General features: G+C 43.4%; 1 protein-coding gene across 5 annotated transcripts in view; it reads left to right on the forward strand.

Annotated features, from left to right (window-relative positions):
• Positions 1-8,391: 8,391 nt before the first annotated feature.
• ECPAS (Ecm29 proteasome adaptor and scaffold) overlaps positions 8,392-20,786 on the forward strand; it is a 96,998-nt gene continuing 84,603 nt past the window's right edge. The window contains exons 1-2 of one of the 5 annotated variants that reach the window (XM_044265145.1): positions 8,392-8,610; positions 16,709-16,812. In XM_044265145.1, the coding sequence (XP_044121080.1) occupies positions 16,791-16,812 (22 nt within the window). In that variant the 5' untranslated portion in view covers positions 8,392-8,610; positions 16,709-16,790. Of the gene's footprint in view, positions 8,611-9,149; positions 9,240-13,203; positions 13,219-16,708; positions 16,813-20,786 lie in introns of those variants that run through there. The other 4 variants (XM_044265147.1, XM_044265146.1, XM_044265148.1 and 1 more) reach the window with 4 other exon arrangements.

Genomic DNA, 20,786 nt, shown 5'->3' on the forward strand with positions numbered 1-20,786 from the left:
TAGAATATCAATTCCACAAGAGTAAGGATTTTTATCTGGTTTGTTCCATGAGACACAATCTCCAAACCTCATAGCAGTACCTGGTGCATAGTAGGGTTCAGTAGATTTGTTGAATTTATGAATGGGCGTTTGCCTGGATTCCTGGGGGCATAGCAGAAAGGGCTAGGGGACTGCAGAAGGATTGTTTGGAGGGTTCTAATAACAAGATGACTTTTGGAGGGGTGGAGTTGGGAGAGGAAAACATTCTAGCTTGAAAGACCCCGAGTCTTTAAAAAGATAGAGCAAACTCAACTAAATGAACCACTGGGTTCATCTCACAGGCTGCAAGCCAAGCTGAAGAAACTCTGACAGTCAAAAAGAAGCCATCCCAGTCCCAGGTCTGAGTACATATTCTTCTCCTCTACCCACCTCTTCTTGTCAAGCTGAAAATCGGACATCAAGGAGAAGCTGGAGAAAGCAGAGGGACATGAAATAAAATTGGCTCTTAAGTTTAACTGGGCAAGTCAGAGAAACTCTAGTGGCTCTCATAGTATATGCACCTTAGAATCACGGGGCATTCTTCATTTGAATACAAATTTTAGGACCTTCCTCTCCACAACTCGTTGTGTGTGAACCTTGGACAACACTACATTAGTTGAAATATTCTGTAAGTAAGTGACATGCTACATATGAGTAAATTTCCAGGGGAAAAAAAAATGACTCCTTCTTGGAACTGTGACCAAACTGTAACATTTGATTAAATGCAACCATCAGGGTAAAGAGTTGTGGATTGCACATCAGTAAAGAAAGAAAAAACCACAGATCAATTAGTTTCACTTATAAGCAATGTGGTGGGATCTCTAGTCAGAGCAAGCATGGTAAGGAATACTTAATCAAATAAGTGGCGTTTTTGATTTTGTTTTTTGTTTTTTTAGCTGTTGTGGCTTCGGGATGGAGAAAAGATTGGAGAGCGAAAACTGGAGGCAAAAAGACTAGTTTTGTTAGGATGTTGTGCAATCATCCAGGTGGGACGATGATGGTGGTCTAAATGGTGACAAAGTAGAAAAGATCCAGGACATGGTAGGGGTAGGATTTGGGTGATTTATTGCAAATACTGATGGGTGAGAAAAAATGCACCAAATGGCAGGTTATATTTTGTAAAGATGGCTGCACTGATCTATTTCCCATCTAGATACATATTATTATACAGTGTGATGTTGCTGTCCTTCGATTTAAAAGACAATCTGTTTCTTTCCCTTTAGTCTGGAGTGCCAAAATAGCTAACAAAATAGTTGCCTTCCCATTGTCTGTTCCCTCACATTTATTCACTTTTATTAAACATCTGAGGATACAAATGAATTGGATATGGTATGAGAGTTTAATGCAATTGGACACTAATAGTCAAGATGAAAAATGAATCACAATGGATTACTTAGTGCCTATTGTCTCATAAAAGACAGCATAAATGTTTCCCTGAGATTCATTTTCCTGGTACCAAATTCTAAGAAAAAGTATTCCTTGGGTACAGGAAATTGGAAAACATCGTGGTCAATTTCTTCAAATGGAGTTTATTTTTTAGAAATGAAAAAATGTTACTAATGAAGTAAAATAGTTCAGTGAGTGTGAATAAAATCTTAAGGCAAAACCCTACCTCTGGAGGCTAGTGGATCCAACCGAGCTAAAGGAAACAAGGCACTGGGGAAGGTAGAAGAAATTGAGAAATACCTTCAAAATGATGAGGAGTGGTTATTTCCAACCTAGAATTCTATCCTGCTCATCCTGGGTATTTCAGTTGGAGATTACAGGAATGTTTAGACATACAGGTCCCCAGTGTTCGTCTCCTAGTCTCCCTGCCTCAGGAAGCTTCTAGATGAGAGATCAGCAAACTATGGTCTTTAGTCTGAATCACCCCACTGTTTTTTTAAATAAAATTTTATTGGAACACGACCATGCTCCTTTGTTTCTGTAGTATTCATGACTGCTCTCATTTTATAATGCCAGAGTTGAGTAGTTGTGACAGAAACTCTGTGGCCCACAACGCCTTAACTATATATTAGTAAGTGCTTCACAGGAAGGGTTTGCTGATAAGGAACATAAAGATATAAGCAGGGGAAATGATGAGGGTATCAGGCAAACTTTAGAAAGGTAGACAAGGCGCGCCTGAGTGGCTGTCAGTGAAGTGTAGGACTTTGGCTCTGGTCTTGATCTCTAGGGGGTGGGAGTGCTGGGATGGAGCCTGACCTTGACTCTTGGGCTCAAGTAAGGAGTCTGCCTGTCCCTTTGATCCCCCCCTGCTCGTGATCATGTGTACACACTCTCTCTATCCAATAAATAAATAAAATCTTTAAAAAATAAGGTAGAAGAATAATGAGTCAAGGTTGACAAGAGAGGAGGGCGTTGCAAGAAATGTTTGATGTTTGAGAGATGTCAGAGAGGCTAAGCTGTCTTGAAAAGCCGCTAAATATGGTATAATATGGGGGGTGTGCAAAATGGGTGAAGATGATCAAGAGGTACAAACTTCCAGTTACAAGTTAATAATGTCCTAGGGATATAATGTACAGCATGGTGACTACAATTAACGAAACCTTATGGTTTGAAAGTTGCTAAAAGAGTAGATCTTAAAATTCATCGCAAGAAAACCTTTATGGGTGGTGGTGGATGTTAACTAAGCTTACTGTCGTGATCATTTAGTAATATACACATATACTGGTTGTATATCTAGAAGGAATATAACGCCATATGTCAATTGTAGCTAAATTTAAAAAATACATACATATGTACTAAGTTTCGAAAATTAAATTCTTTGAGGTGCCTGAGTGGCTCAGTCAGTTAAGCAGCTGCCTTTGGTTCTGGTCATGATCCCAGCGTCCTGGACTGAGCTCTGCATTTGGCTCCCTGCTCAGTGGGAAACCAGTTTCTCTCTCTCCCACTCCCCCTGCTTGTGTTCCCTCTCTCACTGTGTCTCTCTCTGTCAAATGAATAAATAAAACCTTTAAAAAAATTACCTTTTAAAAAATAAAAAATCTTATTTAGATGCTACATATATGTTTTTAATTATTTTAAATATTTTATTTTATTGACACAGAGAGAGAGAGATCACAAGTAGGTGGAGAGACAGGCAGAGAGAGAGGGGGAAGCCAGCTTCCTGCTAAGCAGAGAGCCTGATGTGGGGCTCGATTCCAGGATCCCGAGATCATGACCTGAGCTGAAAGCAGAGGCTTAACCCACTGAGTCCCCCAGGAGCCTATTTTTTAATTTTTAGTTTAAATTTAGTTTCAGGGTCACCTGGATGACTCAGTCAGTTAAGTTTCCATCTTAGGCTCAGGTCATGATCACAGGGTCCTGGGATAGTCCCCACATTGAGCTCTCTGCTGTGAAGGGAGCCTACTTCTCCCTCCCCCTCTTCCTGCTGTTCCCCCTGCTTGTATTCTCTCTGTCAAATAAATAAATAAAATCTTTAAAAAATAAATTCAAGGGGCGCCTGGGTGGCTCAGTTGGTTAAAGCCTCTGCCTTCAGCTCAGGTTGTGATCCCAGGGTGCTGGGATAGAGCCCGCATTGGGCTCTGCTCAGCAGGGAGTCTGCTTCCCCCCCCCACTGCCTGCCTCTCCACCTACTTGAGATCTGTCTGTCAAATAAATAAATAAAATCTTTTAAAAAATTTTTAAAAATTCAATTTCGTTAACATATACTGTATTATTAGTTTCAGGGATAGAATTTAGTGCTATGTATATAGTTTAAATAAGTAACAGAGAGTTTTATTTTATTGTTATTTTTTAAAGATTTATTTATTTATTTATTTGAGAGAGAGAGAGAGAGAGAATGAGCATGAGCTGGGGTGAAGGGAGAGGGAGAGAAAATCTCAAGCAGACTCCACATTGAGCACAGAGCCTGACTCCGGAGTTTGATTTCAAGACCTTGAGATCACAACCTGAGCCAGAACCAAGAGTTGGATGTTAACTGGCTGTGCCACCCAGGTGCCCCCATTTTTGTTCAAAATTGCTAATATTTACAATAGAATTTGCTGTCAAAATTTCTCCCTTTCAATTATTTATAATGGAAAATTTTAGATGCCAATCTAAAACTATGTAAATAGATTACATTATTTTTCAAACATCTTTTTTGGTGGGGGAGGAATGTAAACAAAAATCTTTGAAACCACTGTCTAAGGAATTAGGGGAGATATCCCTGCTGATACAGGGATAAATTTTATCCCTAGAGGAAATACTGCCTTATCCTCTAAGACGCAAGGCGTAGTATTGTCTTGGACCACGTCAGCTTTTAGCCTTTTTCCACTTATATTTGGGGGGGGAATAAAGTGAATGATAGGTTTTGCCAAAGGTTGGGAATTGATTGGTGCTGTCTTTAGGATAGAAACCAAGGAAAGAAGAAACTTGGATTCATTGCCATTCTTGGAGTTCAGGCTAAGAATGGAGCACATGGTACTTAGAGGATTCATAGACCAGAAAGCAGTGGAAACGTTCCAGGCGATGGGAAGAATCCGAAATGTACTCTAAATCCATGGGAATTAGGGAGTAAAACAGTGGAAGGTTTCTATATAGTGCTTAGAGACTGATGTTTCTGAGTTTGATTTTTAGAAGTGGAATGTTTTGAGTCCTGACATGGTTTTATGTGTAGTGAAACATGTTTTTTATTTAATAACTGATGGGGGAACAGGGGTGAAGATCATGAGAGCTGCGGACTCTTTGGCAGACTGGATCCAGTCCCTGACTACTTCAGCAACCAAAATGAATACAGTATGAGACTTATTTCTATAGAATTTTGGCTTGTCTGGAGCTCCTTGGGAATGGTTAATTGAATTATTTGGGATAGTTGGATTTTCTAGTTTAGAATTAATCCTTTTAGGCATCTAAATTGCTTATTAGAGGGGCGCCTGGGTGGCTCAGTCAGTTAAGCATTTGCCTTAAACTCAGGTCATGATCCCAGGGTCCTCGGATCGGGCTCCACGTGGGGGAACCCTCCTTAGGGATTCTGGGGAGTCCGTTTGTACCTCTGGCTCTACCTCTCCCCCTGCTCATGCTGTCTCTCTCTCTCTAACAAATAAAATCTTGAATTTTTTTTTTTAATTTGAGAAAGAAGAGTGAGAGCGCCCACAAACGGGGAAGGGCAGGGGGAGAGGGAGAAGCAGACTCCTTGCTAAGTAGGGAGCCCAACACAGGGCTTCATCCAAGGATCCTGGGATTGTGACCTGAGCCAAAGGCAGATGCTTAATGGACTGAGCCGCCCAGGCCATTCCTGTACTGTTTCTTGATGTCAGGAGTATCGCCACGAAGATTTATTCAAGTGAAATGACTTCAGGGACTCTGGGGTGGGTAGTGCTTTTTGTGTTTTACAAATAACCCCAGAAGGTTTTCTTTTTGAGTTCTCACAGCTTCTTTTCATAGTTTTCCTGCTTCGTCCCTTGTTTTAGGGTGTCTATAATCTCCTCTGTCATCCAAGTACCTGCCCAGAAGAGGGTTAATATTCTGCTTCAGATTTGCTTTTGCTATGGAAACAAGACTGCTTTGTTAGAACTGTACATACATTTCATGTAATTACGGCCTTCTAGAAGGGAGAGGGGACTTGGAAAGAGTAAAAGACACAAGTTTTTCATTCTTGGATTTTGTGATGCAGTATTTTGGTTTCCCGTGGCCTCTTCTCTGCCCCTGGGTATCCCCGTCCACAGTTCCTTCTTGTCTGTTTTTGGAAATTGAGGTAAATTCTAGATAGGAAGTATCTCCAGGCTACTATTCAAAACCAAATTGTCTAGTAAGAAGCTATTTATTTATTTATTTATTTAACATTTTATTTATTTCTTTGACAGAGGGAGAGAGAGCTCAAGCAGGGGAAGCGGCAGGCAGAGGGAGAGGGAGAAGCAGTTAGAGCGACAGGGAGAAGCAGGCTCTCCTTTGAGCAGAGAGTGAGATATGGGGCTTTCCCAGGACCCTAGGATCTTGACCTGAGCCAAAGGCAGACGCTTAACCAACTGAGCCAGCCAGGCATCCCAGAATATGAAGCTATTAAATAGGGAAAATAAACTACAATAGTTTGAAGGAAGAAGCAATTATAAACAAGCTTAGAGCTTTAAACCCTAGCAATTAGCAGCAGTGCTGTAAAGTGGTATAAGCTGCTGTGTATGACAAGATGTTAACGGCATCTTTTTTTAACCTAACAATTTTGCCTCTACATATTTCTGTCTATATGTAATATGTAATAGGTTGATATATGTATAGGGGTGTTTTACAGTAACATTTGCTTACACTAGTAGAAAAAATTGTCCACAACCTAAACACTCATCAGTAGGGGAATGGTTAAATAAATTTTGTCATGTACTTTTCATGCAGCCATTTAAAGGAACGAAGTTGTGATGTACATACAGATCATGTTGGTAAAGAGTGATCCACACTGCCTAGATTCAAACCCCTTCTCCACCAGTTTCTAGTTTTTGGCATTTTCGATTTGTTCCTTCATGATTTGGTGTCATAAAAATCCCTACTTAAGATTGTTGTGAGGACTAAATGAATTCCACCATGTAGAACACTTTAAACACTGCCCAGCACAATCAGTTTTAGCTATTATTATCATTACCCTTATGGAAAAACACCTGTGTATATTGTTTGGTGAAAAGATAAAGTTACATATGTGTAGTAGGATTTCATTTTTGTTAAAACAAAATCTGTAGATACACACATATCCATGATTTGCACATATGTGGACTCTCAAATTTCTACATCGGATGAATTTATGAGATGCTAACTAGTCTTGTCTGGAAGTTAATATTGCCTAACGAACTTTTTTTTTTTTTTAAAGATTTTATTTATTTATTTGAGAGAGAGAGAGACAGTGAGAGAGAGCATGAGCGAGGAGAAGGTCAGAGAGCGAAGCAGACTCCCCATGGAGCTGGGAGCCCGATGTGGGACTCGATCCCGGGACTCCAGGATCACGCCCTGAGCCGAAGGCAGTCGTCCAACCAACTGAGCCACCCAGGCGTCCCCTAACGAACTTTTTTATTTTTTCACTTTTATTTATTTTTTTGTGTTGGCTTTAGAAGAATCTTTTTTGAGGCTATGAAAAGTCAAAGTTTCCCCAAACCAATCCTTAGTGCAGTTACTTTATATATTCATAGTCAGGAAAGGCTGGAGGCACCAAATTGTTAATAGGATTGTTAATAGGATTATTTCCAGGGAGTTCAGATGAGGGGATGGTGGGCAGGAGGTGGGGGATGACCTTTACTTTTATACACTTCTGTATATGTAGTCTTTGCAGATATTTTGTTAGGCACCAACTTTGTGTCGACATCAAACTAAAGAGCCAAAATGTCCTCAGAAAAAGAATTGGTGAACTTAATGTGGTATGAGGTCATTAATAAAAAGAGTGGTGGTGTAGACCTTTTTGAATTAATGGGGAAGAATGTTAATGGGGGAAAATCAGTGATGCAGAACTTTATTGTAAGTATGAGCCTCTCTCCATTCTAGTTGCTTTTAGGGATATATATATATATATATATGACATATATATATGTATGTGTATATGTATATATACATATATGTGTATATATATGCAGAGACAAGGCCTCAGAGAATGCACTCTCATCTGTATCTGTTAACACTTTTTTCCCTGGGAAATGGGATGGTGAGAATGGAAGGCTTTTCACTTTTATGATATCCCCAATCATTTGAAAATTTCCCAAAGATCATGTATAATTCCCATATTAAAGCAATAAAGGAAATAAATGCCTTTAATGTCGTGTAAGTACCTTGTACTTGCCTAAGTTACGTCTGGAATGACATATATTCATTCTTCAAGACATTAGCTAGGGCTTTATGGATTTCAATCCATTTAGGGTCTTGGTTTCTTCCCTTTATACCAAAAAAGAAAAAAAAAAAAGCATCTTATCTTGTACCTAATTTGTTGTTGACAGTGCCGTCACTTAAAGTACAGCATTATGCAACCCCTTAATTTGAATTCCATTTTGCAAGTGTTTTTCACATCCACGACCTCATGGACAGAATTAAGCCCTAAAGTTCAAATCGGCATATTGGATATAAATCACTCGGGTTACCAAAAAGAACGTAGTTATTAGAATAAAAATTTTTAAAAAAGAAAAAAGCTTATATAAGCCTATGTGCTTGACTTTGAACTTCCAGTATCTTGGTTCATTTAAGTTTTAGTAGGACTCCGTGGCTTTCCTTCACTCGGCAGTGCCTGTTTGAGAGCATCAGAAAACTATACTTGATCCCGGGCTTTAAGTGAGAGAAGGAGCCCAGGGAGCCGGGTCGGGGCGTTGAACGCGCCGGGGCCGAGAAGTTCGCGGGAGGCGCAGGGCGGGGCTTCCTCCCGCCGACTCCGAACCCGGCTCCACTTTTCCGAGTCCACGTCTCTTCCTTTGGACAGGCGTGCTTCTTCAGGTCCGGACCGGCCGACGTGACAGCCGCAGACCTCTCCAGAGGGAGCTCGGGCCGCGCCTGGACGTTCTCCCTGGCCGGGGGCAGCGCGGGCCAGCCCCGGTCAGGCCCCTCCCGGACTGCGGCGCGCGGCCCCTCGGGCCCGAGCCCGCCGCCGCCTCGCTCTTGGGCGCCCACCTCGCGGCGCCGCGCGCAGCATCGCGGGCATGGAGACCGGCTCCGACTCAGGTCAGAGGCCCGCGCGTCCGTTTCGTGTCGCGGCCGCCGCAGGCTGCTACGGCGCGGCGGGGCGGCTAGGCCGGGCCGCCCGCGAAGGCCGCCGCGTGCCGGGTTCGCGCGGGGAGCGCTCTCGGGGCGGGCGGCGGCAGGTGGGCAGGACGAGCCGCGAGCGAGCGAGCGAGCGAGCGCGGGCGGGCGGGCGCGCGAGGGGCCCGGCGGGGGGGCCGCTGGGAGGATGGCTCAGCTCTTTCTAAATATAAAACCGGCGTGAGTTGGGCGAGCGCGGCGCGGAGCCGCAGAGCCGCCGCGCGGGCCGGGCGCACCGGGACTCGGCCGACGGACGGCGGCGGCTCCGCAGAGGCGCGAGGCGGTGGGAGCGCCCGAGTCGCGAGCTCGCGGGGGACCGCGAGAGCGACGCGTGCAGCGAGGAGGACGCAGGCGGCGGCGACGGCGGCGGGCGGGCCTCGTGGGCGCAGCGCGGCCCGCGCCGTGCGACCGGAGGCGGCTCCCGGCCCCTGCCGCACCGAGAGCGGCGAGCTCCCCGCGCCGCCCGTCCGCGCCCTCCCGCTCCGGCCCCTCCCTCCCTCCCTGGCGCAACATGGCTGCGGCCGCCGCCTCCGCCTCCCAGGACGAGCTGAGTAAGTGCCACCGCCAGCCCGCCGCCGCGAGTCAGAGCCGGCGCTGCGCGGGGCCGGGGGCGGCGGCCGGGGCCCGGCGGGCGGGCAGGCGGGCCGGGGCGCGCTGCCGCCAGCCGGGAGCCGGGCTGGGTGGGCGGGCGGCGGCCGCGGCGTGCGGGGGGCTGGGGCGCTCGGGCCTGGCGGGCGGGCGGGGCGCCCGACGCCGCCGCCTGCGCTTGTAGGCCTCAGGTTTGCACCGTCACGTTGCGAAATTGAAACCGGAGCCCCGGGCGGAGCCACCTCTGCCAGCGATCCGCCCCGGTCCGGGGGTGGGGGCAGCCCAGCCCCCTGCCCGCGGCTCTCGGGCCGGCGGACGGGCCGGAGGGGGCCCTCAGGGTGGTGGGCGGTGTCGGCGCGTCCTATCGGACCCCGCCGTGGCCCCGGGTCCCAACTGTTTGGGGGAGTTCTAGAAATGGAGCTTTGGGGGCGGGGGAGAAGGTGCCTCTCTGTGACACCCTAGGAATCAGCGGAAAGGTCAAGGATAGGCGGTGACCCTCAGGTGGAGCAGGAAGGACGGGAGGGCAGGGAGAGGGTCGCGGGGCTGGACGCCGGCGGGACCGCGGGCTGACAGCGCTTTCACACTCGACCGTAAACGTTGTCGTTTTTCAGGGGACGGCGATCCCTGTTTGGGGAGAGCGGTGGTCACCCTGAATCCCAGGCCGCCCCGCCCGCCGCTCGGGTTCACCTCGATGCTTTCTGGGAAGTGTAGTTCCCGGGCGCCGCAGGCCCACGCTGGGGCCATAAAAATTGAATTTTCCTAGGACACGTAAGATGATTTCTGATTGCGGTTGGGGTGGTGAGACGAAATGCTTAGGTTGAGCTTTTGTTTGTTTCTTCAGTGCTGCCCTTTCAGTTTATGACAAAAACAAAAAGGGTGTTATTTAGGGGTGATGCGAGTTGTAAGTGGAATGAAACATGGGTGAGGTGTCGCAAGCCTTGTGAAGTTTATGTTGTTATAGTCCCTTCTGAATTTCCATGCGAAAGTAGTTATAAACATAGTAATTTCTGCTGCTTTGGTGTTTGGCAGTTTAAAGCTCCTTTTATATACGTGATCTCAGTCTTGCCCTCGTAACAACCTTGTAAGGCTGGTAGGTAGGAATTATCCTTGTTTCAAAGAGCAGGCAGGTTTAGAGAGATTTAAGGTCCGTGCTGCTTTGACAGAGAACTGCGGTAGCAGGAGTAATGTTTGTCGGTTTTGAAGCTGAAATGAACAGTTGGTGTGACCCTGGGCAGGATGGAGACTCTCAGTGGACAAGTTCTCGGGGTGTGTGTAGAGATGGACATGGCTTGAGCGCCAACGGGTTGATTCCTCTTCTGTCAGGTCCAAGCTGGAGCACCCCTGCCAGGCCTTCTGGGGAGATCAGTTCCCTGATTTTTTTTTCCCCCTTTTTTGTTTTTGTTTTTGTTATTGTAAAATACACATCACATACACCGTCATAACCATTTTTAAGTGTATGTTTAGGACATATTGTTGGTGTTTAGGACATATTGTTGAGTAACCATCATCACCGTCCCTTTCCAGAACTCTTCATCTTGCAGAACTGGAACATTATACCCATTAAACCTGACCTCCCTATCCCACCCCTACCCCCTCCAGCACCTGGCAACCACCATCCTACTCGGTCTCTGATTTTGACTGCTCTGGGTATCTCACATAAGTGGAATCATACGTGATTTGCCTTTCTCTGACTACCTTATTTCATGTGGCTTAATGTCTTCAAAGTTCCTATCTGTTTTAGCATGTGACTGTATTTTCTTCCTTTTTAAGGCTGAATGATATTCCATTGTGTGTATATATTACATTTATGTTCTCATCCATTCATCTGTTGATGGGTACTTGGGTTGCTTGTACATCATAACTTGTGAGTAATGCTGCTGTGAACATGGGTGAACAAATACCTCTTTGAGACTCTGCTTCTAGTTCATTTGGGTGTTTACGCAGAAGTGGGCTTGTTTGGTCCTAAGGTAATTCTATTTTCAATTTTTTGAGGGACCACAATACTGTTTTCCACAGTGGCTATACCGTTTTATGTTCCTAACAACAGTACGCAAGGGTTCCAATTTTTCCACTTCCCACCATGTTCTTTTCTGTATTTTTGAAGGTAGCATCGCAGTAGTTTTGAAGTGGTCTATTTAAATTGTTATACCTTGTGGTATCTGAGGTCCTGTAGTACCACTAAACACTTTAAAATCTCAATTACCATTTGGAGAGGGGAAAAAATAACCAAGAAAATTGGATATCATTCTTTATTTTTTTTTTAAGATTTTATTTATTTATTTGAGAGAGATGGTGTGAGCGCACACGAGCTGGGGGGAGGGGTAGGGGTACAGGGAGAAACAGTCTCCCTGCTAAGCAGGGAGCCTGATGCCGGGGATCTTGACCTGGGCTGAACGCAGAAGCTTGAGCCACCCAGGTGCCCCAAACTGGGTATCATTCCAAAGTGGCTGACATACTGTGTATATGCAGCATGCCTCTGTACAACAGGGACCTGTTAAGGTGCTGGTAGTACTGCTGGTAGTACTTCCGGACTTAACAGCTTCAACAGCTACTGAAAAAGTTAGGAACAAATAATTCCAATTCTTGCTTTTCCGTTGTTTTGTTTGGTCAAGTCATCAATCATGGACCACAGATATCTCTTGACTTGGTTTCTGTGTTCCTTCAGAAGAGATTAAGTGCTTGGCAGCTGGTACCTTAGAATAATTTTAACTTGAAATCACGTACATGAAGTACTGGTTAGGCAGTTTCAAATAAGCTACTTTTAGTTTTAGAATGGTCATAATAAAAACAGAGATGGCTGATAAAATGATGCTTTATACAATTAAAAAAAAAGCCAAGAATCTGAATATTTGCTGGCTATTATTTTGACTAGTAGTGATAATAAAAGCAGGCTTTTGGATGCCAGCATTGTTTTTTTCCCTAGTGTTTTATTGTAAAAATCTTCAAAAATACAGAAAAGTTGAAAGTGAGTATTCATATACCCAGTACTTAGGCTCTCCATTTTCTATTTTACCAGCTTTATCACGTATCTGTCCATCTTTCAATCCACCTTTTATAATTTTGTTTTAATCATTTTTAATTAAAAACTGGTAAATCACATGTAATAAAACTTATAATCTTAATCATTTTTTAATTGTACAGCTCAGTGGCACTAAGTGCTCAATCCATCCTTTTCTGATGCGTTTCAAAGTAAATTGAAGACATCTGTAAATGTTCCCTTCAGTATTTCAGAACTTGCATTAAGTGTTGTGCAGGTATTCTTTTATTTGTCACAGTAATCGTAAGAGGAAGGTAAAATTGTTATTGCTGTTTTAAGGAATGGAAAACCGACATTTTAGGTTCCCTGGGTCCTACAGTGAGTGAGTGGTGGCATTGGATCCCAGGTGTCTCAGACTCCCGTGTGCACTCAGCCAGGCTTTAGGCTGTATTACTGCTGTGTACCGTAGTCCGTGTTCATGCCGATGAAAAGATATGGTCAGGTGGGCTGCTAAATTCTTACCTAGATGTCATTTTAGTCCAACTGTTTGCTGTTTAACGTGGCTGTGGAGTGCAAAAGAAACACCACGGTCCACCAACGGAATTACAATACTGCTGAGAGGAAAGAGGAAGCGTATGTGTAGACAAATATGTAAGGACCAAAGTGTATGCTTATGTAACATAGACAATGCGAAAGTCATATTATCTGTGGTTCCCACATGTGCTATTTAGGGATATATAGCTGGTAACACTGGGTTTTACAGATTTCAGATCATCTTTTATCTTTGTATTTGAGGTGACACACATGCCATAAATTTAAATTAAATCTATAGTTGCTTTCGGTTGTATCTGCCATCACACTGTGCGGGAGCTCCCGGGAAGCAGAACTGTTAGGTTTCTCTTCTATTTCATTTTTATCGATTGACTGATTGATTAGTATCATTGACATATGGAAGTTGCCAAAAGGTAAGCAGGGCAGTCTTGAGTTGGGGTTTCTTGGAATTTGTTATCCTTTCACAAATCTCATGAATTGTGATTTTGAATTGGGTGATTTTAAAGCTGATTTTTATTGAAAGCTTACCATGTGTTCTAGTCACTTTGTACCTGTTGACTGACCGAATCCTTTCAACACCCCTGTGAGTTTGGGGCTATTACTGTCTCAGTAGTGGAACTTCCTTCATGTTATGGAGTTAGGACTTGAATTCAGATTCTCTGATTCCAAAGTTGATGTTAATTCTGACTGTTGTATTACTCTCTCTGAAAGGGAAAATACACAATTTATAACAAGAGCAACATGCCCCCCCCCCAATGTCTTAGTAGCCTGCAGAAGAAATCTGCTGTTGTGTATAAAATGTGGTAGTATTCTGAGGTTCATTGGATAGAAATATTAGATTTTTTTAAAAAAAGATTTTATTTATTTATTTGACAGAGACAGCGAGAGAGGGAACACAAGAAGGGGGAGTGGGAGAAGGAGAGGGAGAAGCAGGCTTCCCACTGAGCAGGGAGTTCGATGTGGGGCTCCACCCCAGAACCCTGTGATCATGACCCAAGCTTAAGGCAGACACCTAATGACTGAGCCACCCAGGCGCCCCAAAATTTTGGGCGAGGTGCCACGATAGAGAACAGTTAGTTCTGACAAAAATAGTTCTGAAATCTAGTTTGTCAATTACTTAAGATTGTAGTGCTGTAACTGTTTGGAATGGAGTGTAATTCAGTGCAGGGCCTGTGGGCTAGTTTTTCTTCTAATATTATCCTCTGCCAGTTCATGGAAAAGTTGACATTGTGGTTATGTTTCAGCAGTGGACAGGCAGATTTCTGACAGAGGGAAGGAAGCATTTGAGACTTTTCACCAGGTCAGCTGTTCAGTGGTTTCATATTCTGGGCTTTATAATTATAAGGCATCCTTAGAATCTGATCTGGGATGAAGACAACTCAGGGAGGAGTAGGGCCTGTAATCTTAAAGCGCACTGAACTGTTCAGTTTGACCATTTGACATAACCGTGGGGAACTTCACTTGCAAAAGTTGGTGAGGTAATCAACATGTCAGATACCTTCTGAGAGAGGCTCTGCCAGTGCCATGAAGCCTCGTGGTTCTCTGAGAGGGTGAGGCGTGGGAGGCTGTCTGTTGGCTCCGTGGGAGAACATGATTCTGTGGCCTACTGAAATAGCCCTGCGGACAGCCATCCAGGCGGCTCAGCTGATCTTTGTAGAAAGACTAAATCAAGTCTGTATAGTTCAAACTTTGGTTATTTAGTCAAAGAGGAACATTAAAATGAGAAATAATGGTATTTCTGTTTCTTACCAACTTCTAATTCTTCATTTTCACCCCATTCTGTTTTTGAATTGTGGTTTCAGTAAACTGTAATATTTAATAAAGGCCACTGTCAGTGAAAATGGTTGGCACTGGGTTATTCGACCTTGTTCAGAAGGTAGATGTTAAAATTATCAGCACTGCCGGCATGCTCAGATGGTCTGACCCAGGTTTCTGGTCTCTGGTTTCAGGCCTGGCCAGTCTCTGCCTTGATGCTTGTTGTCTTATGTGGCTTATTTTCCCCACACATTTTCCAGTTAAATAAGCAGACTTTGAAAATTGAGTGACTAACTTTTGGTTCTGTCCTCATAGAGCTTATATATAATTCACTGTAGACACAGCTTTATATATAAATATAAATAACTAATATAAAGTATAGTATGAAAAATGCCTACCACTGTTCTTTGGAAATTTCAAGTGCAAATACCTTGAGCTAAGAGAGGTTAGAAAATACTTTCAGAGAAAGGTTGAGTCTGATATGCTGGAGTAGGGGTGCTATGGCTGCGGGAAGTATTGGGGAAGGAGATAAAATTTGGAGTTTTGATACTTGACCCTTTCTGCCTTTTATGTTCTTTTTATGATTTGGGATCTTCAGCAAGTTGTTTGACCTTTCTAGGTCTCAGTTTCTTTCTCATAAAATTGGGATAATAAGAAATACTCATAGTGTTGTTATGATTAATGTATATGAAAATGCATTGTATGATGAATTAAGCTCTGTGTAAATTATTATTTCAGTTGGGGGTGGCAGTAGGAGATGAAGCTGTGAAGATAGGTTGGGACCAGCTTGTGTGGGAATGCCAACACAACTAGTTTGGACTTTGTTCTGTAGACAGTAGAGCACCATCAAAGGCTTTTAGGCTGGGGTGTAACGTGAGTAGGTCTGTTTTACAAGGGTAACAGGTGGCAGTGGTGTAACATTGATTGCGTGGATCCAGAGACCCAGAGGAGCAAGACTAGTTTAGGAGGGTGTCACAGGGGCCAAGTGAAAGAAACCTGGGGTCTGAAGTGGGACAGTGGAAGTGGATTTGGCAAGGAGGTAATATGACCTGGAATCTCTAAAATAGGCAGAAATTATCAGCCAAGTAGATGAGTGTTGTTCAAGAGAGGGAGGAGTTAGAGATGAAGAATCTACCTGAGAGATTAGTGGGGTGTGAGAGGACAGTCTCTAGACAGAGTTAGGGAGGTAAAAGTGGAGAAAAGAGAGAACAGGTTTGTTTTCAACAAAGAAATAATTTTGTTGAGTGAATGAGTTATTGAGGTGCTCATGTTGTATTGTTCAGGGAGACTCTTTGGAATAGTAGCTGAAATGTCTCGTGGTGTCAGAGATGGTTTTAAATCCTAGCTCTGCTGCTTTTTGATTAATGTCCTTGAACAAGGGACCTAACTTCTGGGCTTTGGTTTTCTCTTCTGTTAAATGAGATAATAACAAACCTATTTCACAGAGTTGTTAGAAGAGTGGGAAGAGATAATGCATGTTCAGAGCTTGGCATAGTGCTAGGCATGTGGCTTCTTTGGGTGTGGGAACTTGGTCTGAAGCTTGGGAGAGTGTGGGGGTGATGGGAGAGTCAGGGGAATGGCAGATTGTCCCGAGGACAGCTGTCTCGGGGCTGTGCGTATGTAGAGGTGAGAAGAAGACCAGGAAGAACCAGGGAAGGGATCCTTAGTGCTGAGAGAGGGCAGAGGTTCCCAGGGTTATGAATGTTCACCGTTTATATTCTCAGGTGTAATGTGTGGTAGCATGTGTACCCACCTACTAATACCCCTCTTATAAAACTGTTGTATAATTACACTTCCTTCCAATTCTAATGTAAGACTTTGTATGTTGATATTTATGTATATGTACACATATACATATATGATGAAATCTGTGTTGTATTGGTATTCCAGTGTTTTAGTCTTCAGTGAATAAGTTTAAATTATTAGTGTGTTATTTCTATATAATAACTTTTATTTGTGGACATACTCCTTACTCTTTCTCCAGTTTGGTAATCACTATAATATTTTCCTCTTCATTCTGAATTTGCAAAGCAGGGCATCAAATTAGATCTTAGCATAGAAATGAAAAGTGCTTTTAAAAAATTTCTTAATGGTAGCTATGAATATAAATCTTTTAATTGTTTTTTTTCCTGGTGTTCTAAATAATAGATTCTTTATACAATTGCATATGTACGAGTGGATGAACCTACCACTGGTGATCCAGAGGATTTTTGTCAAGACTGGATAAACCATGTATCACATTGATTGTAGAGGTTAGTAGTTCCTTAGTTCCTTAGGATGTGTGCATTTTTTTGTAGTAGCATTTAAAAATGCATAGGTTATCAAGTAGCCAGCAATTTCTTGCCAAGATCTTCATGGGTTTTTCTCCTTTTCCAGCTATCCTGAGTTAGTGAAGTTCATGTTAGTTTATATATCCCGAAGCCTCTATTGTATGTCATTGCGTGAGCATAAATTTAAACAATTAGCAAGAGAGAGAAAAAGGTGAAACTCGAAGACATTCCTTAGCAGTGTGCATAAGGAAAAGACTATGAGTATTAGTTTACAAGTAGTATTGTCTGCCACAATAAAAAATGACTTTACATGCTCCCAGAATGTCATCCTGTTTTATTTGTAAAAAAGGAAAAAAAAAAAAAAAGAAAAAAGAAAAAAAAGGGGGGGGGCATTGAAAGAGGCATCATCATAATAATTAGATATTCCTAATTCTGCCTTTTTGACATGTACTGTGATGGAAAAACCACTAAATTCTGCTTCATTCTGGGGCTGAATAAGACTCCAGTGTCTGTCTTTCTTGGAAGATATTGGATGGTCCTTTGACTGAAACTCTCTAAATTCAGACTGTAATTCTCCAATATCATGAGCTCAGTATCCAGTGTACCTTGGGTTTTGTGGTTTCAATCCAAAGGTGCATCTTAACTGCTTTCTTCTAATTTAACTATTGCATTCCCCTTGCCCCATGCCTTCTCTTTTTCGGTATGTATATTGCTGATGATGGTGTATGATTCCTTAATTCAGTTCGGTGGAATTTTGAGGGATAGAACGAATGGAGTATTTTATAAATCAGAGTTCAAATTTAGCATAAACTTTTTTTTGTTTGTTTTTTTGTTTTTGCTGTCTCACATACCTTCTTTCCATTAGAGAGAAATGGAAAACTGGGAGGTTGGAGGAATTGTTTAGAAGAGAACCAAGGACATTGTTTATTTGCTCCTGGATTCATTCTCAGTGCTTTTGGGCCTGTGACAGATGCGTTAATGAAGTTATGATATACTGAAGGCAAGCAGGTCAAACCACAAATGCTGGAATTTAAGGAGTGACTTAAATAAAGAACTTTCTAGAGTTTACACTTCCAAATGAGCATTGTCCTAAGTAATGAGCTGCTTTGGTGGATCTTAACTATCACATGTTTGACTTTTATGCAGTCTGAACTCTTGCATAGTATACATTGTCTCCTCTAAGCTGGCTTTCATAAGTTGAACTAATCTTTCAGTTCATCAGTTTACTAACATTGATTTCTAACTGTGCACCTGCCAACTGCTGTCTCTGGGGGAAAGGCCTTCCTTGGGAGGTGGGAGTGTTTGTGGAGCTCAGTGCATCTGGAGTGTGACACTTACTCATTAAAGCTAGGGTGCACTGGAGGGCTTTTGTCTCATCACTTGGCCCAGCCCTGCCAAGCTAACCCTATGACTTCTTCCTTCCCTCCCTCTGTGTGTGTGTGTGTGTGTGTGTGTGTGTGTGTGTAGGGGGGCAGTGGGGTGTGTGTGTGTGCAGGGGAGGGTAGCTTTGCTTAAGGCCCTGCTGGGTTGATAGGGGGCATAAAGTAGCCTGACGTCATCTCCAGGTGGCTAGGACTTTGGAAGTGGCAGGAGAAGAAAGACTGTTTTCCCCTTCCCTGCTCAGTTACGAGCATATCCTAGTCCAGGGATGTCCGTATTGGGTTATCTGCCTGGGTACTGGGGGGTAAGATGGTGGGCTAGGGGACAGGAAGTTGGTCTAATTGCCTCAGTTCTGGGAATAAGGGGTACCAGCAGGGACTGTGTCAGCAGGAACCTCCTGCTTCAAGCCTCATTGCTTGCAGAGGTTCTTATCTGTCTCCCCTTTGGGCAGCCCTGGCTGGAAGGAGCCACGGTGGAATGGATCCTTTCCCCATCTCTGACTTATATTGACGTTTACTACTGGACTTCCTGACATTCTTCTTTTAAGTATGTTTGCATTTAATACGTTTTTTTTTCTTTTTCTTAAGGTAGGGAATGGGACAAACATCTATTTAAAACCTAGCAGTAGAGATAAAAATTGAAAGCATTAATTCCCGAAGAAGTATCTCACTGGCCTCATTTGGATTTTTTGTCACTCAGGTATTACAGAGTTACATTTAGGGAATCGAAATGGTGTATAGAAATCAATAGATGATATGGACTTTAATCCTTTAACCTTAGTATCTGGTTAAATTCACAGGATTGATCTACCAGAAAAGACCATTACCTATGAAATCTACATGGCAGCTAGGTCTACCTTACTCTTTGTAGTTTTAGCCTCCCACTCCTAATTGCACAGGTTGTCAAAGTCTGGAGGGGGTCATCTCTCCATCATCCCCCTCTACCCCCCATCACATCCTGTTTTTGTGAATTTCCTATAATTTACTTTACTTATGTTTTTCTTAGCTGTTAGGTTCCCATTTCTGAAAATGATATTTTGGTTCCACTCATGTCAACTTGGACGTGAAAACCCACCTGTTTCACTAGTTTACACATATACTCCCTCACTCACTCCACTCTCCTAAGACTTTCAGTAATTTAATTAACTCTGGAAGATGTGAGTCATGGGGAAAGTCTTGGTGTCGTGTTTGGCTTTCTGTCCTTTCCCTGGTCTGTCCTCTCTCTCCATCTTTTTCTTTTTCCCTCTGCTCTCTTAGTAACTACTGCATCCCTCCTCATTTGGAACAGGTCAGTTCTCTCCACACAATCAGACCTTCTAAAATTCCTACCCCCCCCCCTTTTTTTAAACCGTAAGCACTTGCAGTATTAAAATACATATCATCCCTTTTCTAAGAGATTCTAACATCAGGTATTATAATTGTCACCAGTCCCCTTCATTCCCTTGCTACAGATGTTAAATGTATAAACTTCTAATGACTTTTCTAATGCACGAGGAATTAATATTTCATACATTTAACAGGTATTTGAGCAACTCCTCTCTGCAAGGGTCTGAATTAAGTACTGGGATACCAAGGGACTTAAGTCACAGTTTCTCAACCCAAGGAGCTCTATAGAAGGATGGAGTGTAGAGAAGGAGTGGGTAGTTAGGTGGAATCAGATTGAAATCACACCTCAAAGAACTGCTTTGGTCTAGGACAGAGAAGATCGGGCAGTTACATAATGTGTAGCAAAAGGCAGTGAGTGCCAGCAGAGATGTAGAAGAGGTCCATGGGAATTTGTAGGGCTCAGATGGACGGTGTAGGTACGCAGCAGGTAATATTTGAGCTGGCTCTTGAATGGGAGGATTTGGCTCTGTGGAGATGGAGAGGTTGGGGGAATATTCCCAGCTGGGGGACTTGATTGACCAAATAATTGGGCAGGGAGAACATGGTACACTTAGGAAGCAATTGCAGTTTGGATTGCTGTTGCAGGAGTAATGGGGTTCAAGGTTAAGAAGATTCCTTTGGGGCTGCATTGGCCCACCATTAGGAAGGACTCTTTCTCTGATCAGATAATTCACTCTAGGCATGTTCTGGCCGCTGACTTTTTTTTTTTTTTTTAATGTACCTTTATAGAAGTATTTCTTTTTTTATCCCCTTTGGCAAAGACCTTCCGCTTTTATTTGGACCCAGTTGTAAGCCAGCTTAAGCAAAAACAGGGCATTTATTTTAGGGAGTTTTATGGAAACAAAAAGGGCCATCACAAATTAGAAATCATCCAGTTCTTCCAGCTGCTTTCTCTGTGCCTTTTTGCCCAGTCTTCAGACCAGCTTCCTCTGACTCCGTGTTTCAGAGTAGGCTAAAGATGACCAGGTCCTGTCCACCGGCTTTATTCTCATTGGCCCAGGCACTCCAGGGAGGCCTGACTTTTTGGTCCCACTTCTGAATTGCTGAGGAAGGTATGGATTGAGTTGGGACCCATGCTGACACAGTGGCTGTGGCCAGGGTACAAAGTCATGTTGTTACATGGTTGTCCAGTAAGGCTTTGTGTCATTTCCACCCCCTTTCTCTGCTTCGGCTGTGCTGCAGTTTAGCATG

Source organism: Neovison vison, chromosome 9 (assembly GCF_020171115.1).
Source record: "Neovison vison isolate M4711 chromosome 9, ASM_NN_V1, whole genome shotgun sequence".
NCBI classification, from domain to species: Eukaryota; Metazoa; Chordata; class Mammalia; order Carnivora; family Mustelidae; genus Neogale; species Neogale vison.